The 27,076-nt window shown below is 44.1% G+C and overlaps 2 protein-coding genes across 3 annotated transcripts in view; one reads left to right on the top strand and one right to left on the bottom strand.

Moving 5' to 3' along the window:
- Positions 1-6,955, bottom strand: part of PDSS2 (decaprenyl diphosphate synthase subunit 2) — a 124,063-nt gene extending 117,108 nt beyond the window's left edge. For both annotated transcript variants that reach the window (XM_082306702.1, XM_082306703.1), the window contains exon 1: positions 6,597-6,955. In XM_082306702.1, the coding sequence (XP_082162828.1) occupies positions 6,597-6,823 (227 nt within the window). In that variant the 5' untranslated portion in view covers positions 6,824-6,955. The remainder of the gene's footprint in view (positions 1-6,596) is intronic.
- Positions 6,956-24,527: 17,572 nt separating this feature from the next.
- The window catches only part of SOBP (sine oculis binding protein homolog), a gene marked incomplete at its 5' end in the record, with an annotated part of 115,147 nt that continues 112,598 nt past the window's right edge, over positions 24,528-27,076 (top strand). Inside the window, one exon of the mRNA XM_082306291.1 lies at positions 24,528-24,623. Coding sequence (XP_082162417.1) covers positions 24,528-24,623 — 96 coding nt within the window. The remainder of the gene's footprint in view (positions 24,624-27,076) is intronic.

Genomic DNA, 27,076 nt, shown 5'->3' with positions numbered 1-27,076 from the left:
GAATCTTTGAGAATAAAAGCACCAAAGATGAGTAAACACATTTTTACTCCTTCAGGACATCTTGCTCACTATACTATAGTTTGCCCACTACAGAGGTGCCAAACAGGAAGGCCACTACAACTTAAGACTGTCAACTTATCTCCATCAGAATACTATTGTAGATACGTCGGATTTTTTTTAGCTTAGGTTCCCAATTGTTTTTTTTAATCTCTCTCCACACACACACAACTGGCTAATAAGCTTTACCTTCAAGAATGAGATTCTCACTGCCAAACCCAACAAAAATGTAATGTTTTACCAAAAAAAGAAAAAAAGAAAGTTAAGGCCCCCTAAATGTGAACTGTCAACCTCAAGCCCAAGTGTACAAATTCTGATGCAACTCTCATCTTCTGGAGCCTGCTGACAGCTCTTCAAAAGAGCAGTAATAACTGACAGATATGAGCAGTTATATATACGAATGTAATATTGCTGGTGGAGAAAACTAATAAAAACCATACACTGGTGAAACTTACACAGGGTGAGAAACAAAAAACCAAAATTTGAGAGAAAGTACAAACAACACCCATCTATTCTTCCCATTCCACCTTACCACAGCATAAAGGATGAGCGTAACCTACAAAAATGGATTCTCTCTTCCCCTTGACTCTAGAAGACAATATTAAGTGGTGGCTAACTGAAAACCATAGTGAAGGCCACATGTACAAGGAAGAACACGGAAGGAATCAGATATAGAAGGAAGTTTCAGTCCATATATCAACCTACAACGGTTTAATTTCCTCCATAGCTTTTTACCTGCCAAAGTTAACTTTTCCACTCTTTCCGAGTTGATTCAGCCAAAATACACAAGAAACTGATTTTTGGTTTTAATGGTTGGGTTTGTTTTGGTTTCAATTTTTTAGTTTTAAGAATGGTTTACTTGATGGTGAGCATGGTAACAGAAAGCCCTAGGGAGTAGCAACATTTGTAAGACACGTAATATGACAAGGTTTTTGAAGTTACTACTCAAGTCTATCAAAACAGACTGAAAGATATTCACAAAACCTAACTTAGCTAAGAGAGACCAGCCTTTCTTGAAAGAGCGAAGTTTCTTGATGGGGTGAGTCAAAGCAAGAATTTAACTCCAGTGCTTCAACTGGAGCTCTCCCAAGAGCACACTTGTTTCCATCAGCTATACAGAATTCTTTGGGAAATAGTCTTCCCAGACAAAGGCAAACTACCTATAACCACCAGTATTTCAGTAATTTTGCAAATAGTATCAAACATATAAAGCAGGAAAAATATTTCTACATTTCTGACATCGCTACTGAGACTTTCTGCAGAGGTGCCCTCTATGCTAGCTTTGATGGCCCGTGCTTCCACAAAGTCCAAGAGATCTTTGCGGTAAACATAGGAAATGACACAACTGCTACCTCATAGCTAACTTCACAGGCATTCTGACCACGATTATAAAAAAAAAAAAAGTTACATCTCTCTACCACAAAAATATTTTTTTGTGAAGTGTTACAGCAGGCTGAAAAAATAATAAAATTTAGTGAATGCAAACATGCTTTAACTTCTGATCCAGCAACAGCAAGAGAGGGACTTTATGCCCCCAAGGTCCATTAGAGAATAAGCAATTTGGTAAAACTTAAAAGACTGCAGTAATTTTTAGTTTTAGAAGCTGTAAGCTGACCAGACCCTCTGCTTGTCACTGAGTATCCAGCTGCTGGCTATTTTCAGAGAAAGTTACTTCATTACCCACTGCCAATTAAGTAGACACTTTCATTTTTCTATCCCCCCCCCCCCAAAAAAAAAAAACCTAAAAAAACCCAAAACATTTGAAACAAGTTGCTAAAAAGCTACTCTTAGGCAATCACAGTACCTACAATTATAAAAAATGATAGTTTTAAAGTCAGCATTCTGTTAAAACAAAATATAAATTGGCCGTAACAATTCCATCAACACCAGGTTGGAACAAATCCCTAGGTATACGCTGAAATCAGTCACCTACATAGGAGGGCAAATGCATCTGAAGTTACAAGGTAAGTGTTACTGAACTAAGTCATTTCAAGCTGACAGAGAAACAGAACTAGCAGGAAACAAATGTTATTGGACATGTTAACCAAAAAGCATGTAATCTTGAAGCTACTCTGGATTGATTTTATGTTCAGTACTTAAAATGGCTAGAAATCTACACGGAATGGGCTGCAACAGAACAAAACCTGGGCTATCAAGGCTTTTTATTTCTGTAATAATCCAGGAAAACTGTAACTAAGTCTACTTAAGCATTTATCACCAACAAACAATTCTGACAGAACTAAAATATAATCATTCCTCCTACATGCTAATGACAGAATGGCTAGAGCTAAATGGTATCCCATAATAATTTTACGTGTATGAAGTGTTCCATTTCATTTAGTGATATTATAAAAGTGATGCATTGGCCATAACGTTTACTGTTTACAATCTGCAGCAAGCTAGACCCTTCTCAAGGGAGATTAAATAATCAAGCAAACGTTATTCACACTATGTATTTGAGAAAAGTAGATTGCTGTGCCAATTACAGATTCTTTCCTATGTTAAGAAGGATGTATGCTAGCCTAGAAAGGATGGGGAAAGAGAACAGAGAAGACTGGAGATGTGTTTGCTTCCCAACCAAAACGGAGGTTATACATTCATGCACTGAAAAAAAATTTCACTTAGTCTAACAAAGCCTGAAGAGCAAAAAAATTTAAATGTTAGTTTTGAGTAGCTGCTGAAAACACTTCATTACAGGGAAAAAAAGATTGAAAGCTCTGAAGAACCACACAGTGACTCACAGGACTACAAACAGAAAGATCCAGCAGTAGTCAGATTGCAATTTTGTTTCCAGAGTATCCATTAGAGGTGAATATTTTAATGATAGCATTTGTTTAAAGTATTCTTTATTAATATTGCTTATACACCATTTTCCACTCAAAGATCACAGTGACTGATACAGGCTGTAACAAATGAAGTGTTACACCTGCAGAAAACAGATGCTATGTTATTCATTTTACAGATAAGTAAATGCAAGTATGAAAAATTAAGTGACTTGTCCTAGTCAGAGAGCCAAAAGCACAGCTGTGAATATAATCCAGATACCCCAACTTCCAATGATCTGTTAACCGCTAAACATTAGCCCTTCTAAAATGAAACGTAACCTTTCCCTCACATCTCACCCTCTTTCTAACAAGTCTGGCAAAGCTAGTACTGAGGATGTTCCCTTGATGTGGCCGACTTTTAAGAACCCAAAAACTTAAAAAAAAAAGGAAAAAAGATAAACTCGACTTTACCACATGGATTACACAACTCCTAAATCCCTCACTGTAGGACTCAGTTACCCGTCTCTGCCCTCCCAAGAGCAGGGTCAGCAATAGCTCACAGATTTAAAGCTGCTGGCCAGGCACAGGCTTGGTAGGAGGTATCAGGGTCGCACATCATCCCCGAAGAACACCTGCTGCAGTCCTGATTCATGGCAGGCACTTACACCCAGGAGCTGCTGCCGACGCATCCAAACGAGAGGAAGAAACAAATGGGATCATCAGAGCAATGTATACTGCCCCAACAGCTGTTCCTCCACATGTCCTGTCTCTCATGGACAGTTATCTTTAAGCTGCCTTCTTTAAGGCTCTCAGCACAGGCTATGCGTTGCAACGGCCTAGTGACCCAAAGCTCAGCAAAAGGTTAAAAATGCTCATCAGTACTCTTGTTACACTAAAGGCTTTCAGTGTGGCGGCAGTTATGTCTTACGCTGTCTCAGCTCAGAACCTACTCTGTGCAGGTAAGGCAGAGGGGTTTCTACCAATGATTAAGAAACCCCTAACGGTCAAAGGAAGACTTCAAAGGCTAGCAAAGCATTTAGACAGGAACGGAGCATAGATGCAAAAACACCGATGACAAAATGCCACCAAAGACGGTTAAAGACAATATTGCTTAGAGATGACAGCAAGCAATCATAATTTGATTGTCACCACTTACAATCTCAAAAATAAATTAGTAGAGACTTGAGAAACAGCACATGCAATTAATAAATTTACTGCACAGATTTTTCAGATGTTCCCACAAACAGAAAAATCTCTTTGAGCGTAGAAGTACTTAACAGACATACACAGTATTTATGCACTCACAGTCTGAAAGATTAGAGTTGCAGATCATATCAATCATATAAGTTTTTCAAGAAATCACCAAAGAACATATTCTAGATACCCATGCTTTAAAACATTTGCCTGAACACACAACAGGAAACCTATGTTACTTTATAAGAATGGGTAACGAGCCAGAGATTTAAAACATGTACCTAGTATTGAAAAATCAAGACCTGTTTCCTAAACAGCTATGGTAAGTCAGAGCATAGATTTCAGACCCATAACTAAAATCAATCACATTTACAGTCAAACATAGAACAGTCAAATTTCATAAAGAGATTATTAAGATTACCAAGAAAGAACAAGGTCAAAATTCACCTTATTGCAAAATCATACCGTAAAACAAGGTGAGGTACAATTTGTGCATTGCTCCAGGTGTACTAAAACTTGTCAGCAGGAAGTTAACTCTTCTTATAATACAAAGATCAAGGCCATTGGAAATGCATCTGCAACAAAGCCTTTGGAAATACCAGTGAAGCCAAATAAGAATAACCAAAATAAGGGCACACGGTTTCAGTTTTATGTCAGTAAATACAGACTTTTGTTTCCACCACAACACATCAGGTTCGTAGTGTACTCTGAAACATATATGAATTTAAAAAATTCAATCCTGCTGACTCTGTGCATGATTATATTGCTACTGGTGTTCCACAAGCCACAGGCTTACAGAATTAAGCCCTAAGCAGCCCGCTTAAAACAACAGCAAAAAAACCCACACATCACAGCTCCACCACAAAACCTCCAACCACGCCTCGAAATACTGTATTTGAACTTAGTTCACAAATAAAACAGCAACTACTACACATTGAACAGACTCTCTAAAGCTAACACTGAAGTCCCACTTTAGCACTGCACGTCTCTATGATACTTCTACGACTGCATTGGAAGCTTAAGAGCCCAAATACATTGCGCTTTGGTCCTCCTATTCCCTGCATTCCATCAACTGACCTTAAAGTTGGATCCAAAGGCAGAAAAACATGTTCTGCTTGTCCCTCCTCTTAAAAAAGAAAAACAAAAATCTTTACTAAGCTTATCATAATATCACAACCTACATTTATAAACAATTCAACAAAATCCCCTCCACCAGTGTTTTCTGAAGTCAGGTATTTTCCATTTTTATTAGCAAGTTGATTTGTTTCTTCCAGAAAAGTCTACTTAAAGCCAATATCTAAATCCCTCTCCCCCAAAATAATGTTTCTTTAAAAGATATGTTTGTCCCTGTACTCATTTTGTTCACTCAAGACAACCAGATTTAGAGACAGAGAGCTTGAAAAACAAATCTTGTTTTTATATCATTATACCATAATTGTGGCATTGCCAAGGACCACTATACAGCTACAATTTTTATTCTTTAAAAGAAAAGCAGAACATTTGTTTTGAACAAATGCTAATTTTTGTTTTACACCTGTTCAAAAATACTGTGCGTATTAAACTTGGGTTCTACTAACATTGCTATATTTGCAGTTATAGCAAACACAGTTCCATCAAACAAAAACCACCCAAAAAAAACCCCTCCAAAAAGACCCAAACCCACAACCCAATGCCCTTGGAAAATTGCACTTTTTTTTTTTTTTTTTTTTAAATTTTGTTAAGCCTCTGGCATTTTATTGTTTAAAAAAAACCCTGCCTTCTTGTTTTACAGTCAAAGAAAACACTGCCCAACAATCCTAGCTTCTGCTTATTGGCAGGAATGCGAATCTTCCATCAGTTTGCCTTAAAAATGAAAGAGTAGATAATCAGCTTAGCAACCCTTAAAATCTCAACAGTATACAAAACCTCACAGCTCCCAGCTGGATATTCCAAAACAGACAATGTTTTCGAAAGCTCTTAGTAACAAAACACACAATTCAGAGCAGTGTCATTTTGAGCTTTTAAGTTGATTAGTTCCTCCTTTTTTCCCACTGGTTTCCTCACAATATAGCCCTTAATATTAAAAAATACGTAACAGTTAGTGAGACAGTCATAGTTCTTCTGTTATCAACGGATTTTTTTTTTTTTTTGCACATCGCATGGGGAAACTCATTCATCGCACGTGGCGTTACAATGAAGCAACTTCCAAATGACGGAGGATAACCGAAGGGAAAAACCTGTTGCGGCCAGGAAATGAAGATCCCGGGGTGGAGAGCTAACCGCCCACACCAAACCTCGGGGCTGGAGCCAAGGTTTCCCGAGGGACACGCCAGTTATGTCACCTCCACGGTGGCTCTCCGTCACCGCACCGGCCACAGCCAACACGCCACCGACCGCCGATACCGACCACCGCCACCGACCCACGCCCCAACTCCTGACAACTAACGAAGCCCAAAACTTCCCACGAGTTTTGCCAAGCCTCCCGAGGGCTGCCGGCGCTTTCCACGGCGGAGGCCGGGGCCGAGGCCCCAGCACCCCCGGCCCCCCCCAGGCGGCGGGCGGGCCGGCGGGCCGCGTCTCCCCGGCGGGCCGGGTGCTTACCGGGCGGTGTCGAGCAGCGGGTGCTTGGTGCCCACCAGCTTGCGGACCTGCATGGCGATGTTGCTGAGCTCGTCGCTCAGCAGGCACCGCAGGCTCATGAAGGACGTCGGGTACCCCACGATCTTCTCGGCCTCCGACACCACCTGGCTCCAGGGGGGGCCGACGGACGCCAGAGCCCGGAGGCCGCCGGCGCCGCGGCCCCCGCGCCGCAGCAAGGCGCCCCACATCCCTCTCCCCGCCGCCCCGGGGAGGCCCCCGCCGCCGGCTCCTCTCTCCCGGTACTCTCCCCGGCGGGGCCCCACAGATCAAGCGGCCGTGGACGAGTCCCCCTTCTCGCTCGCTGCGGCCGGAAGACCTCTCCACTCCCCGCCGCCAGCGGGCGGCTCAGCCGCGGGCGGCTCAGCCCCGGGCGGCGGGACGCCGCGGCGGCCGCGCTGCCTGCCCGCGTCCCCCCCGGCGGCGCGGCGGCGGCCGGAGCGGGCTCATTGTGCCCTGGGGGCAGCCATCTTAGGCGTCGCAAAACACGCCGGGCCGTAAAGCGAGGGCGGCAGAGCTCTCCCTTCCCCCTCCCACCCGGCTTCCGCGCCTGACGGCTGTGGCCGTTGGGCGGGAGCAGCGTCGCGGTTGCGGGGTCCCGGGTGAGGGAGGTCGGCTCCTGGGGAAGGGGCTCCGGTGCCTACAGGGTCTCTCTCCCCTTTTTCTTCACCCTTAGCCCTTGCACTGGGTAAAGGGCTGCCGCCTCTCTTCCTCACGCTGTGCTTGTCGGCTGCCAGAGCGGCGTGTGCGGGCCGGCCTTGCCAGCCCGGCCAGGGCAGAGGCTCTTGGCTGGCTGGGGAGGCCCCACAGAAGGGGATGTGCCCTGCCTTCTCCCGGTGCTGCATACGGAGACCAACGGGGAAGAGAGTTCAAGTTCCCACATAAAAGTGTTCAACGTATAGCCTTTAGCTACACAGTCATGTTTTCCGTTTTCGTAATTGCAGTGTATGGGCATTCTTTTTTGTCTTTTCCCGTAGTTGTTTGGGATGTGGCAGCAGCAGGCCGTATTTACTGCATGCTCTGCCTTTCCTTGTAGGTTTGTCGTACGGTGCTCGGCTGTGATGCAGCTGAGGGGTTTACAAACAGCCTCCTTGTGAGCTGGCGAGGTACTTTCAACCAAACGATGTCAAAAGTGACAACTAATTTTGAGTGCCCAGCTGAAGACTTCTGGGTCCTGCAATTCTAGAGTGTGGTCTACTGTATGTCATGTAGTCTTTCACTTACTCTGAGCATAGCCGTTGCTGGTGCCTCTTCGCAGCTACCTGCACCCAAAGCTTTTGTGAATTCAGAGAATGGATTTTCTGTACCCCAGAGGAGGAAAATTCACTGGCCATCTTCAGAAATTGGATTTAAGTGACTTCCTCAATTCCACAAATGCATCAGCAAGAATATGGTCTACTCTGTCTTTACAATCGCTTACATCCGTTCCTCCTATAACTTCCAGGCTTTGTTGCAACAAATAGGGCAGAGCTCTGATGAGAAAAGAGTCCCATTGACAACATTGACATGAAAAATGAGGGTGTTACATTTCTTATCTTTACAAATACAAGATACAGGTCACTTTATTTTGTTTGCGTTATTCCACGTGATTAAAAAGAGTTACACTGAAGCATACTGTAAAAGAAGGTGCAAATAGAAAACAATTTCATTGCAAAGAAAGGTGAAGTGCAGTCCAGGAACTCTTGAAGTGGCAAGGGGGAAGCTGCTGAAAAGGAACACCCTTACCTGTTTCCAGTGACAATGGCAAGGTGTCTATTGTTCTTACGCCTGAGACTACTCAAAATGGGCACCAAAACTGTAAAAGTTCCTGTCCTAAGGAAGGGGGTTTGGCTGTGGAGTCAATAAGGGCTGGACATGCCTGTGGCATCTCGTAAGCGGCCTCTCCCAAACTGCAGAGGGGAAAAACTAGAATGGAGAGAACCTGCAAAAACTGGAAAGATGACAGGAGAGTTAAGGTTCTGGTGTCAAATCTTTGCTTTCTGTGCAGCCTGTCTCCGAGAGAATAAAGCTTTGCTTTGAAGGAGCTGCCATTGAGTCAGTTTAGTTAGCTAGTGTCACAGAACAAACTGTTGCTAAATAGGGAGTTTCATCTCATAAACACAGTCTAAAAATGACAGCATGCAATGGCATGTTTCTGTGCAGAAAGACTAAGTTAATGAAAATTGCCGGAGGGATGCACTTAAGAGGAGCTACCAAGGCACCTCATCCTTTAATGGTGACAAGTTCCTTGATTCATTTCCTGAGCCATATCCATTCTTGCACTTAATGTGATAAGTGTTCTGCGAAAAAACTAACATGATTATGCAATTAAAGTCTGCTTAAAATAATACATATAAACTGAGGAGAATTAGGGTTCTATGGTAAACCTACCATCTCCTAACATGTGAGACTTTAGCTTTTCAAAATCACTGTTCTTTATGTTACAGTCTAAGAAACTGAACACCTCTGCCCCCTTTACATAGAATTCTCCTAAGTCCAAATGGTTTAGAACTAGGGCAAGACCCTTGATATCCACAACGCCCCACACTGCCACTAGAGTTTCCTCAGGATTCACCAGCAGTAGGTTGATGTTCTTTAAATGCAGCAATCGCTGGAGAAATAAAGCATACATTTTGTCCGTGAGTTTCACAGCTATTTTTTTGAACACGGAGACTCTTTGAAAAGATTATACTGTAATACCCAAGGACCCTCTGTCTCTCACTCCCAGCCCAATGCCTTCATCCCTTTCCCTTCTCTTAACAGTGTAACAACAGTCTTACTTCAGTAGTCCATTTTCGACTCCTGGTCCAAGTTCATGGTTTCTTTCTCAGAACCTCCTCACTTCTTCGCCTCAGTCCCGCACGCCATCCCTACCGGCTACTGTTCTTTCATTCTTGTCACAGCCTCCTCATCTTTTTCTCATTAAGTTCCAATCATCCTCTTGTCTGCACAGCCTGCATCCTAATCATGGGCTCTTCTTTTCGTACACGTTTATGGGTGGGACTGTGGGGAGCAACAGCAGAACCCTCTCGCAGTTCTTGTACTCAACTCCACAAAGGCCTCTGTTGCTGGGAAAAGCCATGGCTGGAAAGTCTTGCCCATTCCCAGTAAACCTACAGCAGATGTCCATTACTGTTGGACTTTTGAGACGGTGGAACGTGGAAAGACCATTCTGACCAGAGGTCTGTATTTACATTTTTTAATGGAAACGGTCTGAGACACTCCCCACCCATGAAATCCTTGGCAAATCCTTTGCCAAATTTCAGTTTTAGAGCATGGAGATACGAGAGTTTCCCAGTCATGCAGTCCAACTATTTTTTAACACAAGCAAAATGTATTTTTTGCCAACCTCATTTTGCAAACTGACTGAACTATTTTAAAAATCAGCTTCAGGCTGACACACCAATCGCAGAAAAAATCATTACAGATTAGTTAATATTTGACAGTTACAGGCATCAAAAGCCAGGGTCTTACAATGGGTAATGATGGACCAACTTACCCATAGGCATTGCTGCTTGCACTGCCTGTAATTTAGAGTTTCTCAGTTTTTCTCTCCAAAGAAACATCAGAAGCAAAAGTATGATGTACTTACAATATTTTAAGTTGTGGACAAAAATGCATGCTTTTTTTTTTTCTTTTTTTTTTTTTCCCCTCTCCTTGGCTCATTTCCCCTCAGGATTCGAGAGAAAACCCCACACTATTTCAAGAGCTTCAGCGATTGTACAATAGATGTGTCTATTTCTTTAGAGTCATAAGTAGAGAAGAAAAATGAAGCTCTTTTTTTCTCTATCAATTGACTTTGTTAAGCCTCCCCAGGAGGAGAAAGAAGCCGCTGCAGGGGGCCAGTATCAAAGTTGAAGAACAAAGACGAAAGGTGAAGAGACACTTCTGTTTACATCAGCATGCTCTGGACTAATGTACCAGAGAATACATCAAAGCCACCACTAATGCCAGCTCTGGATATCTTTTTTAACAAATGAAATGTGGAAATATTTTCCTGACTACCATTTAAAGTAAAACAATTGCAAAGCGCTCTCATTTGATTGGGAACGTTTGACCTTTCAGTCTTTCACAGTTACTCTGGCCTTATCCAAAATAAATGATGTCCATAGGAGAATGAGACTAGCAATGTTAATATATTATACTTACTATACCCTGCCTATATAACCTTATCTTCTTCTAGATGTTGCTTAATTTTTTAATACGTTAAAGCTTAGGTGTACTCTAAGGCTGTTTACAAAAATGAAAGCCCCAGCCCTGCATACAGAGAATTGATTTACTCCATAACATCCTGGGGAAGCAGACAGTTATGATCACTTCCATTTTGGAAGTCAGGAGGTTTAACACAGAGGTTGTGTGGTTTGTCCAAGGCTTTGCAAAACCCCTAAGGCAAACTGAGAAAAGAATCCACTTCTTTTGACCTCGTTGTCTGTGTCTTGTCTACAAGGCTGCCTGTCTTCCTACTAGCTGACAGACTACTGAGAAGGATGAAGACCTTATTGATCCTATAGTTAGACGCTGAAAAAACAGCATCATTTAGCATCAGTTGATTTCAGTAGGAGTCACGTGCCTTGGACTGAATTTGGCACTAAAAGGTATTAATTTTTAAGCCTAAATATACCTACTGAGTTACCAATACCAGAACATGATGGTTAAGATAATAAATGCATAATTATTTTGATTTTATTTAACAAATAAATAAATATACCTGTGGTATATAGGGATCCTTTGTATGAGTAGGCGTGTGTTACCCTTTTCACTCTGCGCACAAAACGCAGTGATACAGTAGCTGATCGGTGCGCGGCACGGATAAGAAGCCAGAGCTCCCGGTAGCTCTCGGCAGCGCTGCGCAGGCAGTGGGACCTGCCCCTCCCGTGCCGCACGGTCGCAGAGCACAGCTCCCTTCTCACTGGCTCGCCAGCCAGCACTGCAAAGAAAACAAAATCAATTGAAATCCCTCCATTTCAGCAAGCCGAGTAGGAACAGGAGCAGACAAATGCATGGCTGATAACGCCCCTCCTTCCTAGAGTCACTGTTTTTTCACCTCCCAACCCAATTTCAATTGCAAGTCAGCCTCTTAGGCCGTCTCCTCTGGCGGGCAGTGCTCCACTCAGGGGAATTTGGACAGAGACTCTCAGAACAGCAGTGTTTTGGAGCCGAGTAATCTACAGAAGAAGGAGGAGGAAGATAAGCACAATGTTAGTTCTGGTCATATGCAATCGAAGCTGACAAAGCATCCATCATCCTGTACAATATTAGCCTTTAAATATTCAGCTTTATCAGTTCCCCCATTCCTAATCCATCATTAAGCACCCCATGAAGCCTCAGCTGATTAGCCCCACCTCTGCAGCTTGGCAACCCATTAACTATTTATTATTTGTATTTAATTGAACTCCAGTAGCAGTGAAAAACTCCAACCAGACACATTTCAAAACCGGAACAAAGGAGATGGTCCCTTGCCTAAGGAGTTCATGGTCTGGGCAAGAGTGAAATGCAGCAAAGAGGAAATGACAGCCATGCTGAACAAAGGCTTACTCACATGCCCTCTATTAAACTCCCCGCCCCACAAATCTATAGATTTTCTATGGATTTTTTTTTTCCAGTGAGTTCCATCTCAGCATCCCTTAAAATCACAGAAGATGATGCGATTTGGGAGGGTCCAGCAGAAAAAAAACGGGATTTTGTATGTTAGGTGAAAAATAGATTGAAAAACTCTATCATCTAAATCATTCCACTATTAATAGCTAGTGATACAACTCGGGGATTAAAGTCAGAGTATAGTAGGAAACTGGCAAACATATACAACATACACATTTTATATGGATTTAAATAAATAAATGGAAGCATTTCTCAGTGAAAATGCTTATTTCTCAGGGACTGAATATGTGTAATTTATGAAGTGTTATTTGTATTTTGCTGCTTGCTATTCACATGCATAATCAAAATATAGATACAATATTAAATGGTCTTTCTGCTAGTAATCCTGGGTTTGAGGGGAGAAGATCTGTATACCTTTTTCTGTCTTTCTCTGGTTTTTTACTTAGACGGGAAGCTATGTATTCTCCACCGAGGCTGGCTGCACATTTCCTCTGAAGTACACTTTGCAGAAGTCTCCGGTGCCTTTGTTACCTCCACCTGGGTTTCTGTACCGTTCTATTTATGAGTCCCCTTTGAAGCGTGCCTGAAAGATCCAGTTCCCGAGAAAGCCACTACCCACTCCCTGAGCACGAGCACTCCGCACCAGAGACTTGGCACTGGCTTGCTGTTTACTGATCAACTTTAAAGCCCAGAGCACTCGAGGACATGGTTTTCCAAGGGGCTCCTCTCCCTCTGTGCCCACTTGCTGCCTCGCTACCAGGTGGAGAGTAACGTCTGTCTGGGAACCAAGTCTCGATATATGAAAGCCAACCTGGATGATAGAGAAAATGGTTTTAAAATTTGAGTTAGAAAACTCAAGTTAAACAAAATCATTTGAATCCATCCTTGTAATTCTGTGTCTGAACAAAATAACGTATTCTGACTAGCACTGACTAAATGGCTTTGGGGAAATTAAACCAAGATAAACAAAGGTATTCATCTATACTGTACTGTACTATCTATACACTTTCCTCCGATCTATGTAAACCCTTCTAGTCAATGTAGGAGTTTTTCAGTATGATTCCCTCTGCTTTTGAATTTATCTTGATGTCAATCTGTTGGAGACAAAGAGTGATGACCCTCAGGGTACAAGGGGCGATGCATTTATTTTTACCTAGCACTTGACTCAGTTGCATCTGTTCTCCTTTTAATCCCTGTAATTAAAATGCTTGCCTGCCACTTCAGTACATGCTCTAAAATGATTAAAATTTGAACATTATAGCAGTCAGACTTACTACCGCTGTACAAGAGGAAGAACAACTGATAGAGGCCAACACAGTTAAGTAAGCTATAGAAGGGAAACCATAAGCTACTAATGCAAAAGAGAATATAAGAGTATTGAGTCAGATGAAAGGAGCATCTAAGGTAGTATACCCTGTCTCTGGTAAGAGCCAGTATGAAATGCTTAAGGGAAGAGAATGAGAAATTGAGCAAGTACGGAGAAGTATGTCCTGTCGCATGTCCGCCCAGCTTCCACCTGACCGCACTTCAGAGGCTTCTTCAGCCAGATGCTCTATCATGTTTAATAAACCAAAATGGATCTATTTTCCAGAACTTCCATGTCTGGCTCTTTTAAGCTTTTCTTTGAAGCTGTTCAGACTTTTGCTCCCCTGAACGTCCTGTGGACATGTGTTCCACAGTTTTATTATGCGTTGTGTGGAATAAACCCCACTTCATTTTGTTTATTTTAAGCCTTCTAACCAATAGTTTGCATTCAGAGTCAATGAGGCATGCCCAAGCTAGTCTAAAAGAAGCCTTGAACAACATCTCTATCCCTTTCTGTTTTATTAATTCCCCCCATCTTCCTTTTTTCTCTCTCAATCCCTCTTTCTTTTATCCCCATCTCTGGAGGGTGTTACAAGCTACGCAGGCATCTGATTTACAAATGCATGCCTCTTACGTACCAAAATTCACATGACCAAAAGCGTGGCAGTCCTTCAGAGGCACACTCTTCCATGATGATGTCACTTACTTGTAAGTGTAGTCTTAAATTTTGGCACCTCGGTTCCTTTCTGAGCTCCCGGGTGACGGTGACCTGGTTTTCGGAGGTGCTTAGCACCCACCACCTCCCGGGGGGAGCTGCAGGCACTCGACGCGCACAAGAGAACACTTTTATGTAAAGCATCTGCCTGGCTCTGGGTACTCAAGTATTAAATTGTTATTCTGGATTCAGCTTCACAGTGTAGTGACACAGGAAATCGTCAGCCCCAGAGTGAAATTAAGAACCTTAGGACTGGCGGTGCAACCCTTACTTCTGGTGATTTAAGGTAAGCAGTCCTCTTGAATTAAATATTGCTAAATGTGAATCTTCCCATTTTTTCAGGATCAGTGGCAAACGCTACAGAGTGCAGTCATCTTACAGACTTTGTGTAGTGTAAATGTGTATATCATTGCTGTATCAGGAGTCCTGCTTGGACATCTGATTTTCAGCTTTATATCCGTTTCCACAGTAAAACACACCAAAACTTTAACTTACACGTTCACCTGCACAATCATCCTATAGATACACTTTCCATCTGCCCTATAATTTTTCCTCTTTCTCTGTTCCTTTCTCACTCTTGGAATTTGCTCAGACCTATTCTCTAGCCAAAAGTGTCTTTTTTTCCTTCAGTGTACTCCTCTTTGCATTTCTTTTTGCTTTCTCACCACCTTTCTATGTGTCAGCCTTGTTCCAGTTCTTCTCCCCAATGGCATTCAGAACTCCTGCTACTTTCATACACTCTCACCATTTTAAGCCGCTTTCCCACATGCTCCCTTTCACGGAACACCTTCCTTCCATTGATTTCCGAAGCACAGATGCTTGTTCGCTTTCCATGATGGCAACAACAGCTCTAAAAGAAACATATCATTTCCCCTCCTGCAATTCATGCACAAATGCCTGGCATGTGCTGCCTGGAGAAAGCCTTTCGACTTTGAATTTCCTTGCCTTTGTGGAATCTGTGAAAAAGTCTGATAAACTACAGCTTTGGCAGTTATTTCAAATAACTTTATTTGCAGCCAACTGAGGCAAAATCTGTCAATGGTGCCATCCCCGTATTCTTTCAAAGGTCGTTGGTGTTTCATGAGTGAGCTCAAAGTCAAGCTGGTTCAAAGGGAGGCTCACATTTCATTTTTTTCCAAGAAGGTTAGATTACATGTTCTAATGGTGACAGGGCTGTCCTACAAGACATAAGAGCTGGGTTCTAGTTGAGGCTGCGAGACTCTTCAAGTACATGTGTTTTGTCACTTTATCTCTCTCCCGATGATTTCTCATCTGCAAAATAGCTGTAATACTAACTGGTAGTTGTAATATTAGTTAACAACAGACAAGAAGACCCCAACTAATCGTATGGGTGGCTAGGTTTTGAAGTTGGCCTTGGACCTGGTTTTGGTGTTGACAGTTCAGGTAAAGCCAACAAACCTCAGTCTACAGCTCCTCACACCGAGGCTTAAGAAGCTCTAGTTGTCACACACTTACAATACGCAAAGAGGCAATTTCTCACGTTGTCCGGGGGGGTGAGAGGAAGCAATACAGACCCTTGGCTCTGCAAGCCAACTGAATTGCTGCCTGAGCTTGCAGGAGTGATGGTGTGCCTGGGGACCTCAAGTGATACTCAAAATAAACCACAGCATGGCAGGGGTATATCTGTGGTAGGAGCAGGATTCCAATCCATGCTAACTGAGATATTCACAGAGTTCTTGAACCTTGACTCCTGGAAGTTATCCGAAGCTGAAGTCCTGTGGCAAGCGTTTGCCACGCCAGCTGGGTGGTATGGAAGTTGTATGTGACCATCTCTCATCAGCACCCTCCGGTGATCTGAAAGGGAGTAGTGGGGACATGTCAATTCTGTTTTAACTGGTAGTGTTGTAAAAAGAAATTGATAAACACATGTGACTTCAAGAATCTCGGATGGAGATGGATACGTACATTAGCCCTCTCCTAAGGCAAACATTCTTACCTGTGTAGAGAAGGATTCTCAGGACTGCATTTGAGCAGAATCTATTTTTGGTTATGGCAGTAAGAGACATAGATTATTATCATTAATGTTACATGCATGATTTAATTAGAAAAAGCAACACAGTTCAGGAAAACAAAATCTTTCCAGATAATAGTTATACTAATTGCCTAAAAGATTATAAATCAAAGCAAATTGAATAAATTGCAGGAGAAGTGGGCCAACAAGAATCTCATGACATTCAGCAAAGAAATGCAAAGTCCTGCACCTGGAGAGGAATAATGCTTGCGGTAATACAGGTGGGGGACCAGCTAGAAAGCAGCTTTGCAGGGAAGACCTTGGGGACCCTGGCATTCAACAAGCTGAACATGAGCCAGCAGTGCACCCTTGCAGCAAATAAGAAACATAAGAAAAAGCCTTTTTACTGTGAAGGTGGTCAAACACTGGAAAAGGTAGCCCAGAGACACTGTGGAGTCTCCATCCTTGGAGATATTCAAAACATGACTGGACACAAAGCCAACCGACTCTGCTTTGAGCAGGGAGGTTGGACTGTGTGATCTCCAGAAGTCCCTTCCAATCTCAATTATTCTTTGATTTGCTGAATAAAGAACATTTTCCTACGCTGAAAATACATGCTGCATCCTAGTCCTGAATGTATTTCTGTTACGTATTTCCAAGATATGTTTGGGGTTTTTTTGACAGACTTTTAGCCACAGCGATGCGAATGCATTGCCATTATATATCAGGATGTGTAAAATTCATGTAAATATAACTGAGAAGATCAAGAGATTGAATCACATGTCATGTAGGATTCTGGTGAGGTGCTGGCAGGAAAGCAAGCATTGCAGCAGAAGAGTAATTGTCAAATAATGACATGTCAAAGCCCAACTTTACGCAAGTCTAAATCATTTAGTATATGTCACTGTAGGTACCTTGACATGTTTCTTTGGGTCCAGGAAAGAAATGAATAACCCACTGTATCTTGTATATGCAATGCAGGGGGTAATTTGGACAAAATGATGTAATGTTTTTGAAAGCATGACAAGAAAATTAAGGATGAAGAAACTCCAGAATGACTTTTATGAATGAAAAGAACCTGTAATTGTTTTCCATCCCTTGACAGATGTTACTTAAACTGACATAGTATATCATGCAACAAAGCTCACAGGGGAAATACAGGATTATGAGAAAATGTATAAACCATATCTTTATTGTAAAAAATTCTTTTATTCTTCACAGAAAGACAAAGAAAGGAGGAATGCCTTTTAAGAAGAACGTGATGTAGATTACTGTAATAATATTTTCAGGAATGTTTCAGCACAATTGGTATATTAAAAAAAAAAAGAATGAAGTTAAAAAGAAGGGAGAACTTTCTGCTGTATCCCAGTCCCACACAGCCTCTCCCCCTCCCCTCCTGTCATTGTAGCATCTGGGAGACTTACCCATTTATTAAAGTGAAAATAAGAAGACTCTCTCCTGCCTTCTTCTGTGTGGAGAAGTAAAAGAACGGGAAGGGGCGGAAATGGTCAGTGTTGAGAAACGATAGGTGAAGAAATGAGTGTGCCGCAGTTGTAAATATTCTCAGTTCACCTCAGAGGGAGCTTTACAGCTGTGGGACAGCTGCAGAGAGCGCAAGTCTCCATCCCTCACTGGTTTTGCTTCTGGCTTTGACAGTTCCCTGCTTTCAAGGTATGTGAGAAACAGGGGCTGGACGCACAGAGAGTAGGAGGGTCTCTCAGGTACCTCAGACCTTCTCCAAAATAGCCTTTGGAGGTCAGCATTTTGGGTGTCAGCTGCAAGGAAATAAGAAGCCCTCAGGAACGTAGGGCTTGGTATATGCTCTTACCAACCTGCATGACAGAGCAAGTAGACCACTGTTTTGAACCAAATGAAATTTTAAAAGATTCACAAGTTTCATTCTGAGGTACAGTCCTTAACCATAGTGAAGTCTCGAGGTTGCAGATGCGTAGTTTGTCACAGCCAAATTCAAGTCTGGTGTAACGTGTCTTGCTCGTCCATAGGTCCTTCATATTCCTCTACCCGATCTTTGGCATTGTGTCCAATATGAAAGCATCACAGCAGAGTCACTGAATAACCGTAGTGGATAGATAGGGTGTAGCAGTAGACAGATGATAAAGATTTTTCCCCAAAGTCAATACTGGTGTCCGGGGCATATTTTACTAATTTGGTTTTTAATGCACTGCTGATACCTTTTTAAAGGTTTAATGTTGATTGATTTTTAATGATGTGGGTGTTCTCTGATGCTGAAGAAAGAAAAGACCTCTCCTTGCTTACTTTTGGTACAGGAAACGTGAAAAATGAAACAAAAACCAAGAAGGCATTTTAACCGAAGACTCGGAAGCATTTAACAAAGAGCCAGATAAACAAGTTAACAATTCTTTCTGTTTATCAAATTATGTAAAGTTTCAGGCAAGAAGAGCAATCATTAATTAATGATTTAATAAGTTAAATGAAGTTTCTCTATGTTTGCCAGAACTTTGAAAAGCATTAACAGCATTAAGGCTCTATCTTGCCATTAATCTGTACGGATTTGACACTGATACCCTAAAGCAGCACAAAAAATGAAATAGTCATCGATATTACAATACCTCCAAACATTTCCAGACCTTCGTGTTTGGAAAGCCGCCACTACTCCCATTTCAGCTGCCATACTGTGTCTGCTTTGCAGAGGCTACCTCCTGACATTTTGCAGAACAGCCTCTAATCGTCTAAGGAAACTCTGGATTGAGATTAGTATCCACAGCAGAAAGGAATCTACAGACACTACTGTGTGTGAGTAATGCTGCGGGCGTTCATCCAAGCTCAGGAACGAGTGGAATGTACCCCTTCTCAAAGGTACGGGTGAAATAACATCACTAAAGTGGAAGTGGGGATTGGGTGGAACTGAAGCGAGGGAGAAGTCCACATGCATGTTTTCCATGTGTATGAAAATGGCTGGCTATACTTAAAAAAAAAAAAAAAAAAAAGAGTGGGAGCCAATATTTTAATTATTCAGTGCATTTATTTGCTTCTGATGGTGTAAATAATCTATCACCTTAGCGTGTCGTACAAAAAGTCAAAGGAACGTTTCCACTTCAAGTCAAATAAAAAAAAAAAATCAACATAACGGTACTTTTCTATGAACACATATAATGAATTTCTTTGTTTAATTAAACACTTCAGCAAAGCAAATACCTGAATTTAAATTGCTGTTTATTAAGGCTTCATCTTGGATACAGGTGAAATGAGAAGAGGTTAGCTTGTGAAAGGCTGCGTAGACATATGTTTTCCACAGCGACTGGCATTACTAAGCAACCTGATGGAGAGCTGGCAACACCTTGGCAAGCAGGGAACAATAAGGTAAATTATCAGCAATATTAGGAGAAACCAGTTAAGAGCCACATCTTTATTTTGGCCTGCAACATCTGCGGCTGTTATTTGGAAAAAAAAAAAAAACAGGAAAGCCCCCCTTTTTACCTTCAGCCTTCTCCCTCTTCGCGTGGGTGTACATCTGTGTTTATACGTGCATAAAGGCACGCAGACTTGTGCTTACACACATTTGGGGATCCGAGGTTCCATGATGCGTTTCCCACCGTGTTGAGAAGGAGAAAAACAGGAGGGGGAGCTCTCGCCGCAGCCGCCGCGGCGGCAGCCGGGGCCGCGCCGGGCAGGGATGCGGCTGCCCCGGGGCCGGGGACCGCGGGGCCTCGGCCCCTTCCTCCCGCCTCCCCCCGGGGCAGCACAACTGCTGCAGCAATCACCCGCCTTGTCCCTGTTGTGCCTCTTTTTGCCTCCCGTCGTTTCCAGCGTGCCCCCAGACTGCCGTTTGTTTGATGCCGTTGCCTTTTAAAACCTTTCGCTTCGAAGCCGTCGTGCCACTTACATATTTACCAGCTGGAAAAACCAGGCCTGCTTGTTTACCTCGTCCTCCCCGGTAGGCAATAACGAGAAGAAATAGCGCAATAATAATATTAAAGAGAGTTACGCATTAATAAAGACCAAATTGAAGAACTTAGAGCAAAGTGTTGCTTTCGGGTTATCTAAAAAGCAACTCCAGTAAGTGGCTGGGTGCCCTTTTAAAACATGTAAATACTAATAAATAGGAATATGAATAATAGAATAGAAATTAAACCTGGGGTGATTTATTTTAGGCAACTCATTTGCACCTGTCATTTTAGGAACGATATTTGTTTTTCAGAAGTCCGAATTACTGTGCTTGCAAAAATCCAAGTTCAAATTCAGAGCTGCAGATGCAAAGCCATGAGAGAACAAAAATATGGAGCTTGGCAAAGCCCTCGGGTGTAAAACACGCGCTTGGGCAATGGAAGGGAAAGCTCAGGTTCTTGGCGTGACTCAGATACAGCAGGGACCTGAACCTCAGTCTTGCAGGTGACTTAGCGACCACCACAAGGCAGATCACACATTTTTTTTCTTCTCAACTTTGAAAGTAACCAAGGAGCTAACAAAAAAAATAAAACCAACCCCAAACCCTTGATCAGGCAAGACAGTGAGAAACTTTCTCTATTGCACTGTGGTTAGAGCACATGCTCATCATGGGAAGCCTGATACGGAGTTCCTACTTCTTTTCAAGGTGAGTTACAATAAGGAGTAGAAAGCTTTTTTCCCCTCACATTGAAAAATCTTATTTTTGCTTTGAATGAGAATGGACAAATGTTCTGAAAACCCTGCTTTTTTTTTTTTTTTTTTTTTTAAGAACATGGAATTCTTGCTTTCCAATGCACGCTATATAATAGATTGATTTAAAATCCCCTTGGAAATTTCACAAGGAATTTGGTCTCATTAAACTCAAGAGCAAAATCTTCACTGATTTCCACAGGATCAGGATTTCATCTTTGGCTGAAAACTGCTTTCTGATACCATGTATCTCTGTCTGGTAGAATAAATGCGAGCAGCCCTCTTAATCCAATCAGCCACCTTTATTCACCTCTTTGTTTGCAGACTCCATATTGAGCACTACAGAACCAGGTTTCTTTACCAAAAATACAGGTTTTCACGCAAGAAATATGTGCTGTCACAGTTCAGTAAATGTATTTAATGTTACGGTCTCTGTAATGTAAATACCAGATTTATTTTCTCGTAACTTTTTGGAGACGTTCAGATCAATGCCATTGTATGACTGACAAATTTATGGCTTCCATAGATTCTGATATTCTGCCTCCCCTTACGAATTTGCGAGCCACCATTAAAACCTGAAAGTGTTCCTTTTAGTTAGTCATTCCCTCCCCAGTAACAAGTGGAATAATTAGACGGTTTCCAAAACTAATTTCGGTATCTGCGATGTGTATCAGATAACGTCTGAACACTCTAAATGCATGAACTTCTGTGTTGACAGTTGATGGTCCTCCATATGCTATCACTAGAAGAACAACTTCCCAAGAATATGTAGTATAATAATATGCAATATATAAAGGTAATAACAGCTCTAGGAAAGTAGGAATCATGACAGTTGCAGAAACAATCTGCTGTCAGATGAAGAGATATTATTATTAGGACACAGAGAGGTAGAACTTTTGTATCCATCCAAAGCCTATATTAGATACTGAGAAAAACAGAATATGCTCTAAGACCATGGCTTTCATCTGGTGGTTGATGGGGTACTGGGGGACTGGAGGCTGTTTTTAAGGAGCTTACCAGAAGTAGCTGAGAAAAGTGAGCCTACTGTCAGGAGGCGTAAGTTCACATCTCCATTCAAAAGTATTCGGAGTGTGCAACTGGAAAAAAAAAAAAACAACTGAAAGCCACTGGTCTTGGTGATCAAGAAGTGAGGATCAGCACTCAGAATTGGTAGCGAGAGGGGTGGGAAGTGCTTCAATTTACAAGCAAACCTTCAGCCGTTAGTCAGGAAAACTGGAACGACAGATTTGATCCCAAAGACATTCGTTTCGCTCTACTCGCTGTAAGCTGCTGAAGACAGTTCGCTTCATTCATTTGGGCTTGCAAATACACTCTCCAAAGTCCCTTCCAATATTAAAGGAAGCTCTGTTTATGCTGGGAGTTGGGGATTAATCTTTGTCAGATTATCAACTGAGTCTGTTGAATTTATGCAGCGAAACAGTGCTTTATTACAATATCTATAGTAAGTGTCGAGAAGTAGTCTTCAGATGTTTCGCCGAACAAGAACCATTTGAGGCAGTGCTCTGTTTAGCAGTTCTAAGGTTTTCGTTAGAAGTCCGCTATCAGCTCTACAGAGAAACTAGTGACGTGTCCCTAGATTAATACAAGAATTAATTTTGCCTTTTCCATTAGAACGACTTCATGTATCAGCAAGGTGGTGGCGATTCAAAGCAGAATAGTTGTCTGAGGTTGGCTTGTTTTTTCCAGCTAAGGGTTTCAAAGAGCTACAGGAGATTGCATTTATAAGCCTCTTCCCCTTGCGCTGCCCGTCTTATCCCTACTGTGCAAGAGAATACATTGAGATTCTGGGAATATCTCTTGTACTTGATGAGAGCTCAACCGTACCAATTCGTTTGTAATAGAATACGGCGACCAAAACATCGAGATGAGGTTGCTGGTGGAGGTGGTGGGGCAGAGAAGGAGGGAAACCTCCCTGTTAAGCACCATCCTTTGGAGGTTACCTGCAGAGTCACAAGTTAGTTTCCCCAAGTTTCAGAACTCACTGTATTTTAAAATATGACAGGCAAGAAAAAAATAAATCTTGGTTCTTTCTCGTGCTGGCTGCTGGTGAGTCTGAGGCCAGACCTCGCGTTCCTGGGGCGCGCAGAACGGACCGAGCCCGCGGCACGACCCTCTCTGCGGCTGACTCCTGCAGCTCCTCGCCGCCGGCAGAGCCTTCTCGAGGCTCTCCCCGGGGTCCTGCCGCTCTGGAAAACGAACGGTCAGATCTGGTTTTTCCAACATCTGCCTGATTCTTTCAGGCAGCGAGGGGAGTGGCAGCACCTTGGCTTCACAACAGTCGTGACCTTACCGCTGCAGATGGGCTCTAGGATTTTACAGACTGAGGTCTGGTTGCTCTCTCACCTTTGGATGCTCGCTGCTCTAACAGCTACGGCTATGCAAAATCCCAGTTTCTTCCTATTTTCAATGCCACGGGGGAAAATGTGCTCCGTGTTTCACTCTGCCATCTGAAGCAGGCAAGCAAGGCTCATTTTAGTCATGAAACGAGCAAAGGAGTTGTGCTCAACTTTTCATACTGAAAAATGTCAGTGATTTAAGCTTCAGAAACAGAGAATGTAAATTAGACATTGTTGCACGCAAAACGAACTTATCTTTGATAGGCTAAACAGAGATTTTTATGGGGAGCCTACTCATACCCCCACGGCACACAGTTTATCTTTCGACTGCGGGTTTTTTGTTTTTTTTTTTTTTAAAAATGTGTAATTTTAAGGTGTACCGCAGTCATAATGAGAAACACGGTACAGTTACAATTTTGACTGCTGGAACAATGGACACCCCCGTACCGCATGGCATTGTATCGGGTAATTAGGGACTGCCAGGGCGCGGGGAAGCACAACCCAGGAATAATCAATGCCTCCCCCACGCCGTGTACGGTAACCCAGCACCTCGTCGCTGAAGCGCGTCCCACCAAACCATTCATCCTCACCGCCCAGGCGCAGATGAAGGGAAAAACAGGAGCAATCAGACCCGGGCACGGCGGAGAGCCCCGGCCGGCCGCGGCGGGGACGGGACGGGACGGGGGCCGGGGGCAGCCCGCCGGGGGCACCCCGGGGCTGGGGGCCGGACGGGCCGACACCCCCCCCCCCCCCCCGCGTCTGCGCGGGGGCCCGCGGCCCCCCGCCCCCCTCCCCCACCCCGGCTGTGGGCGGGGGCGCGCCGCCCCCCTCCCCTCCGCTCCTCTCCGCTCCGCCCGGTGCTCCGCCAGCCGCTCCCCCCCCCCCCCCCCCTCCGGCTCCCATGGCGGGCAGCGGCGGCCGATTCGGTGCCGGCAAGCCCCGCCCGCCGGCGGGCCGAGGCCGGCCTCCCCCTTCCCTCCGCCGCCCCCTCCGCGGCAGCCCGCCAGCAGCGCCACAGCAGGCGCGGGGCCGGCTCGCTCCGCGCTGCCTCTCGCCCGCCCGCCCGCCGCGCCGCGCCGCGCCGCTCCCATGCAGGCCGGCGGCGAGGCAGAAGATGGCTGACTCGCCGGGGCACCCGCGCCCCTGCCCGCCCGCGCCCCCCGCCCGCCCGCCGCCGCCGCCGCCACCGCCGCCGCCGCCGCCGCGCTCCCCCCGGGCCCTCCGCGGCGCCGCCTGCCACCACTGAGAGCCGCCGCCGCCGCCGCCGCCGCCGCCGCCCCCCCCCGCGCCCCTCCCGGCCCCCCCAGAGCACCAGCAGCCATTTCATCTCCACCACCAAGTAGGCGCAAAAAATGGCAGAAATGGAGAAAGAAGGGAGACCTCCCGAAAATAAAAGGAGCAGGAAGCCGGCTCACCCGGTGAAGCGGGAGATCAACGAGGAGATGAAGGTAGGTGCCTGTGATGGGGAAGGGAGCGGGGGTCCCCCCCCGCCCCCCCGCCTCTGTGCATGGAAATGAAATAAGAAAGGATCTCTTGTCATTTTTTTTTTTTTTGTAGGATGCACTGAATGTGTCTCAACTCCGCCTCCTGGGCTGAAAACAGAGACGAATTCACAGGCTGCAAATCCTGTTCATTGACCAGCTTTGATTTATTTATTTTTTAAAAATAACTCTCCCTCCTCGGGCTTTTAAGCTCCTTGGGTGCCAGTGATGAGGCGCTTTTTTTTTTTTTTTTTTTTTTCTTTTTTTCTTTCTATAACCATCCCCTCAGGTAGCTGGGAAGCCCTAAAGTTAGGAAAGAAAGGGACCTCTTTTAAACACTGTATTTCTCTCCTTTTTTCAGTAGCCAGCTGCAACTGTGTAATTAAATTGTCAAAGTGAAATGTTACGGTCTGAGCCGCGCATCCTTCTGGCGCTGAAGCGCGGAGACCCCTTTTTCTCTCCTGCTCCCTCCCGCCGCCCCCTCTGCCCGCCGTGCCCCGCTTGGCGGTGCCCGGCAGCGGCGGAGGTGCTGCCGAAAGGCGGCTGTCCGAGGGCTGCCTTGGATGGAAGCGCGTTGTTGGTCGGGCGGAGGGCTGCCCTGCCTGGGAGGACGCGCTGCCCGCCCAGCTGTGCTCCGGGGGTAGCGCTTGAGGCGGCCGCTCCAGATGTTAGGATGGCTGCGATCGCACAGAAACATGATTTCGGGACTTCTTTTATCGTTAGGTCGCCGCTCCAGGCTCGCCCGGTCCTGGTTTTTGCGCCTGTTTGTTTTACCTCTCTAATTCCCCAAAGTTGGGAACAACGTATTGGGAGACTTCAGCTGAACTTGTTGTTGTTGTTGTTTAATGCACAGATAAAGTGTCTAAAGCGGCATAGGCTGGTTATGAGATAAAGCTGCTGACATTTAATTTGAATGTGTCATTTATTAAAATGCTGATTGTAAGTGGAGGACTGCTTGGAAAATGTCACACGTTCGGGTAGTGTGTATACTATATAGGCGAGTACATAAATATGCACGATGCCTAGTGAAAATGTCTTTGCTTTCTGGAGCATTGATCTCCCCATGTAAAATTAAATGGGAATGCACAGTCCCCTCCCCTCTCCCCTCTTTTGCCCGCCACTAATTTTGGTTAGGTGTCCTTTCCTGCCGCCTGTGTAATGAGCATGTACACAGTTCTGCGTGCACATCAACTGGAAATGTGGACAAGAGTAGTATTAGGGGAACGAACAAAATAACATGCCGGCGCATCTCTTCAGAAACAAACTGTACTAGTTTCAAGTCCCAAGGAGCGGTATTATACTTTGCGAGATATATGACACATCCTATTTTCGGAGAGGGCTCTGTACAGGCACCGGAGAGTGAGAGCCATTGCTCATTGTAATGCCACATAGTTTTGAGGGCTGCGGAGGTCTGTAGTATAGAGCATTGGCCCCTCAGAGCATCGCCTAATGCGATCTATATGGATTGCAGCTTTTAAGTTTCATAGGTTCTAGAATTACAAATTAGCTAATTTTAATCAAAACATGTGAAATGTTATCCTGGCTGGATATAAAGGCTGACTGTGCTGGATCCTCTGGGTTTGTTTTGTTTACTTTGGCTGCAGGCGCACTCAGCGGTTTGGGAGATAGTTGTTCTTCTGCAGTATAACAGATGTTTGTCTGAAAGGGTGAGGAAGAAACAAAAACAACATTGTGTGAAGGAGAAAAATTACACAATTTTAAACTAATGCTTTGGTATTAAGCACTGGCGTTAACCTTCGTGTAGAGAGTTTCTCTTTTTTAATCGCGGGTAGCTGCTTAAGGTTAGAAACCTCAAGATTTCAGCTGACTTGAAAATTAAAGGCGGGTAGAAACAGCATTTTGAACCGATGTGCTTGCTGGTCGAGAGCGAGATAGCTGATGGCAGAGTCTTTCACAAAACACAGGCCACCTTTCAATGTAAACTATGCTGTACATGCTATGCTGGGAGACTGCATTTTTAGTAGGACAGTTGGCTGCTATCATCCAAGAACTGGAAAGAGACAGGGAAGGAGAAAAAAAAAGCGGTTTGAATTTTTGACTTGTTGAGAAAGTTAAAATCCTGTGGCGATCATTTACTCCTTTACTGATGAATCAATATGTCTAGTTGTCCTTCATAAACCTGAGGAATACAATAATGTAACAAATTGGTTACACCGTGCAAAATGTTTGCAGCAAAATGACAGAGGGAACACAATGTGCCCTTGTGTAGGTTCGTATCTGTAATGTTCAAACAGGCTGACTGTTTCCCTTCATCTGAACTGCTTTCATCTGGACCAGTGTAAAATAAGCTCTGGTAAGTAATCACGGCAGAGCAGAAAGAAAGGAATGTATACAGCAATAGACAGCCTAAGCTGTAAAAACTGTAACCCGAGTATCAGCAGCAGATCAGATATCAAGGC

The sequence above is a fragment of the Platalea leucorodia genome (assembly GCF_965183815.1).
Source record: "Platalea leucorodia genome assembly, chromosome: 3".
Taxonomy (NCBI): domain Eukaryota; kingdom Metazoa; phylum Chordata; class Aves; order Pelecaniformes; family Threskiornithidae; genus Platalea; species Platalea leucorodia.
The sequence above is the reverse complement of the archived record's forward strand: the minus strand, read 5'-3'. Positions and strand labels throughout refer to the sequence as shown.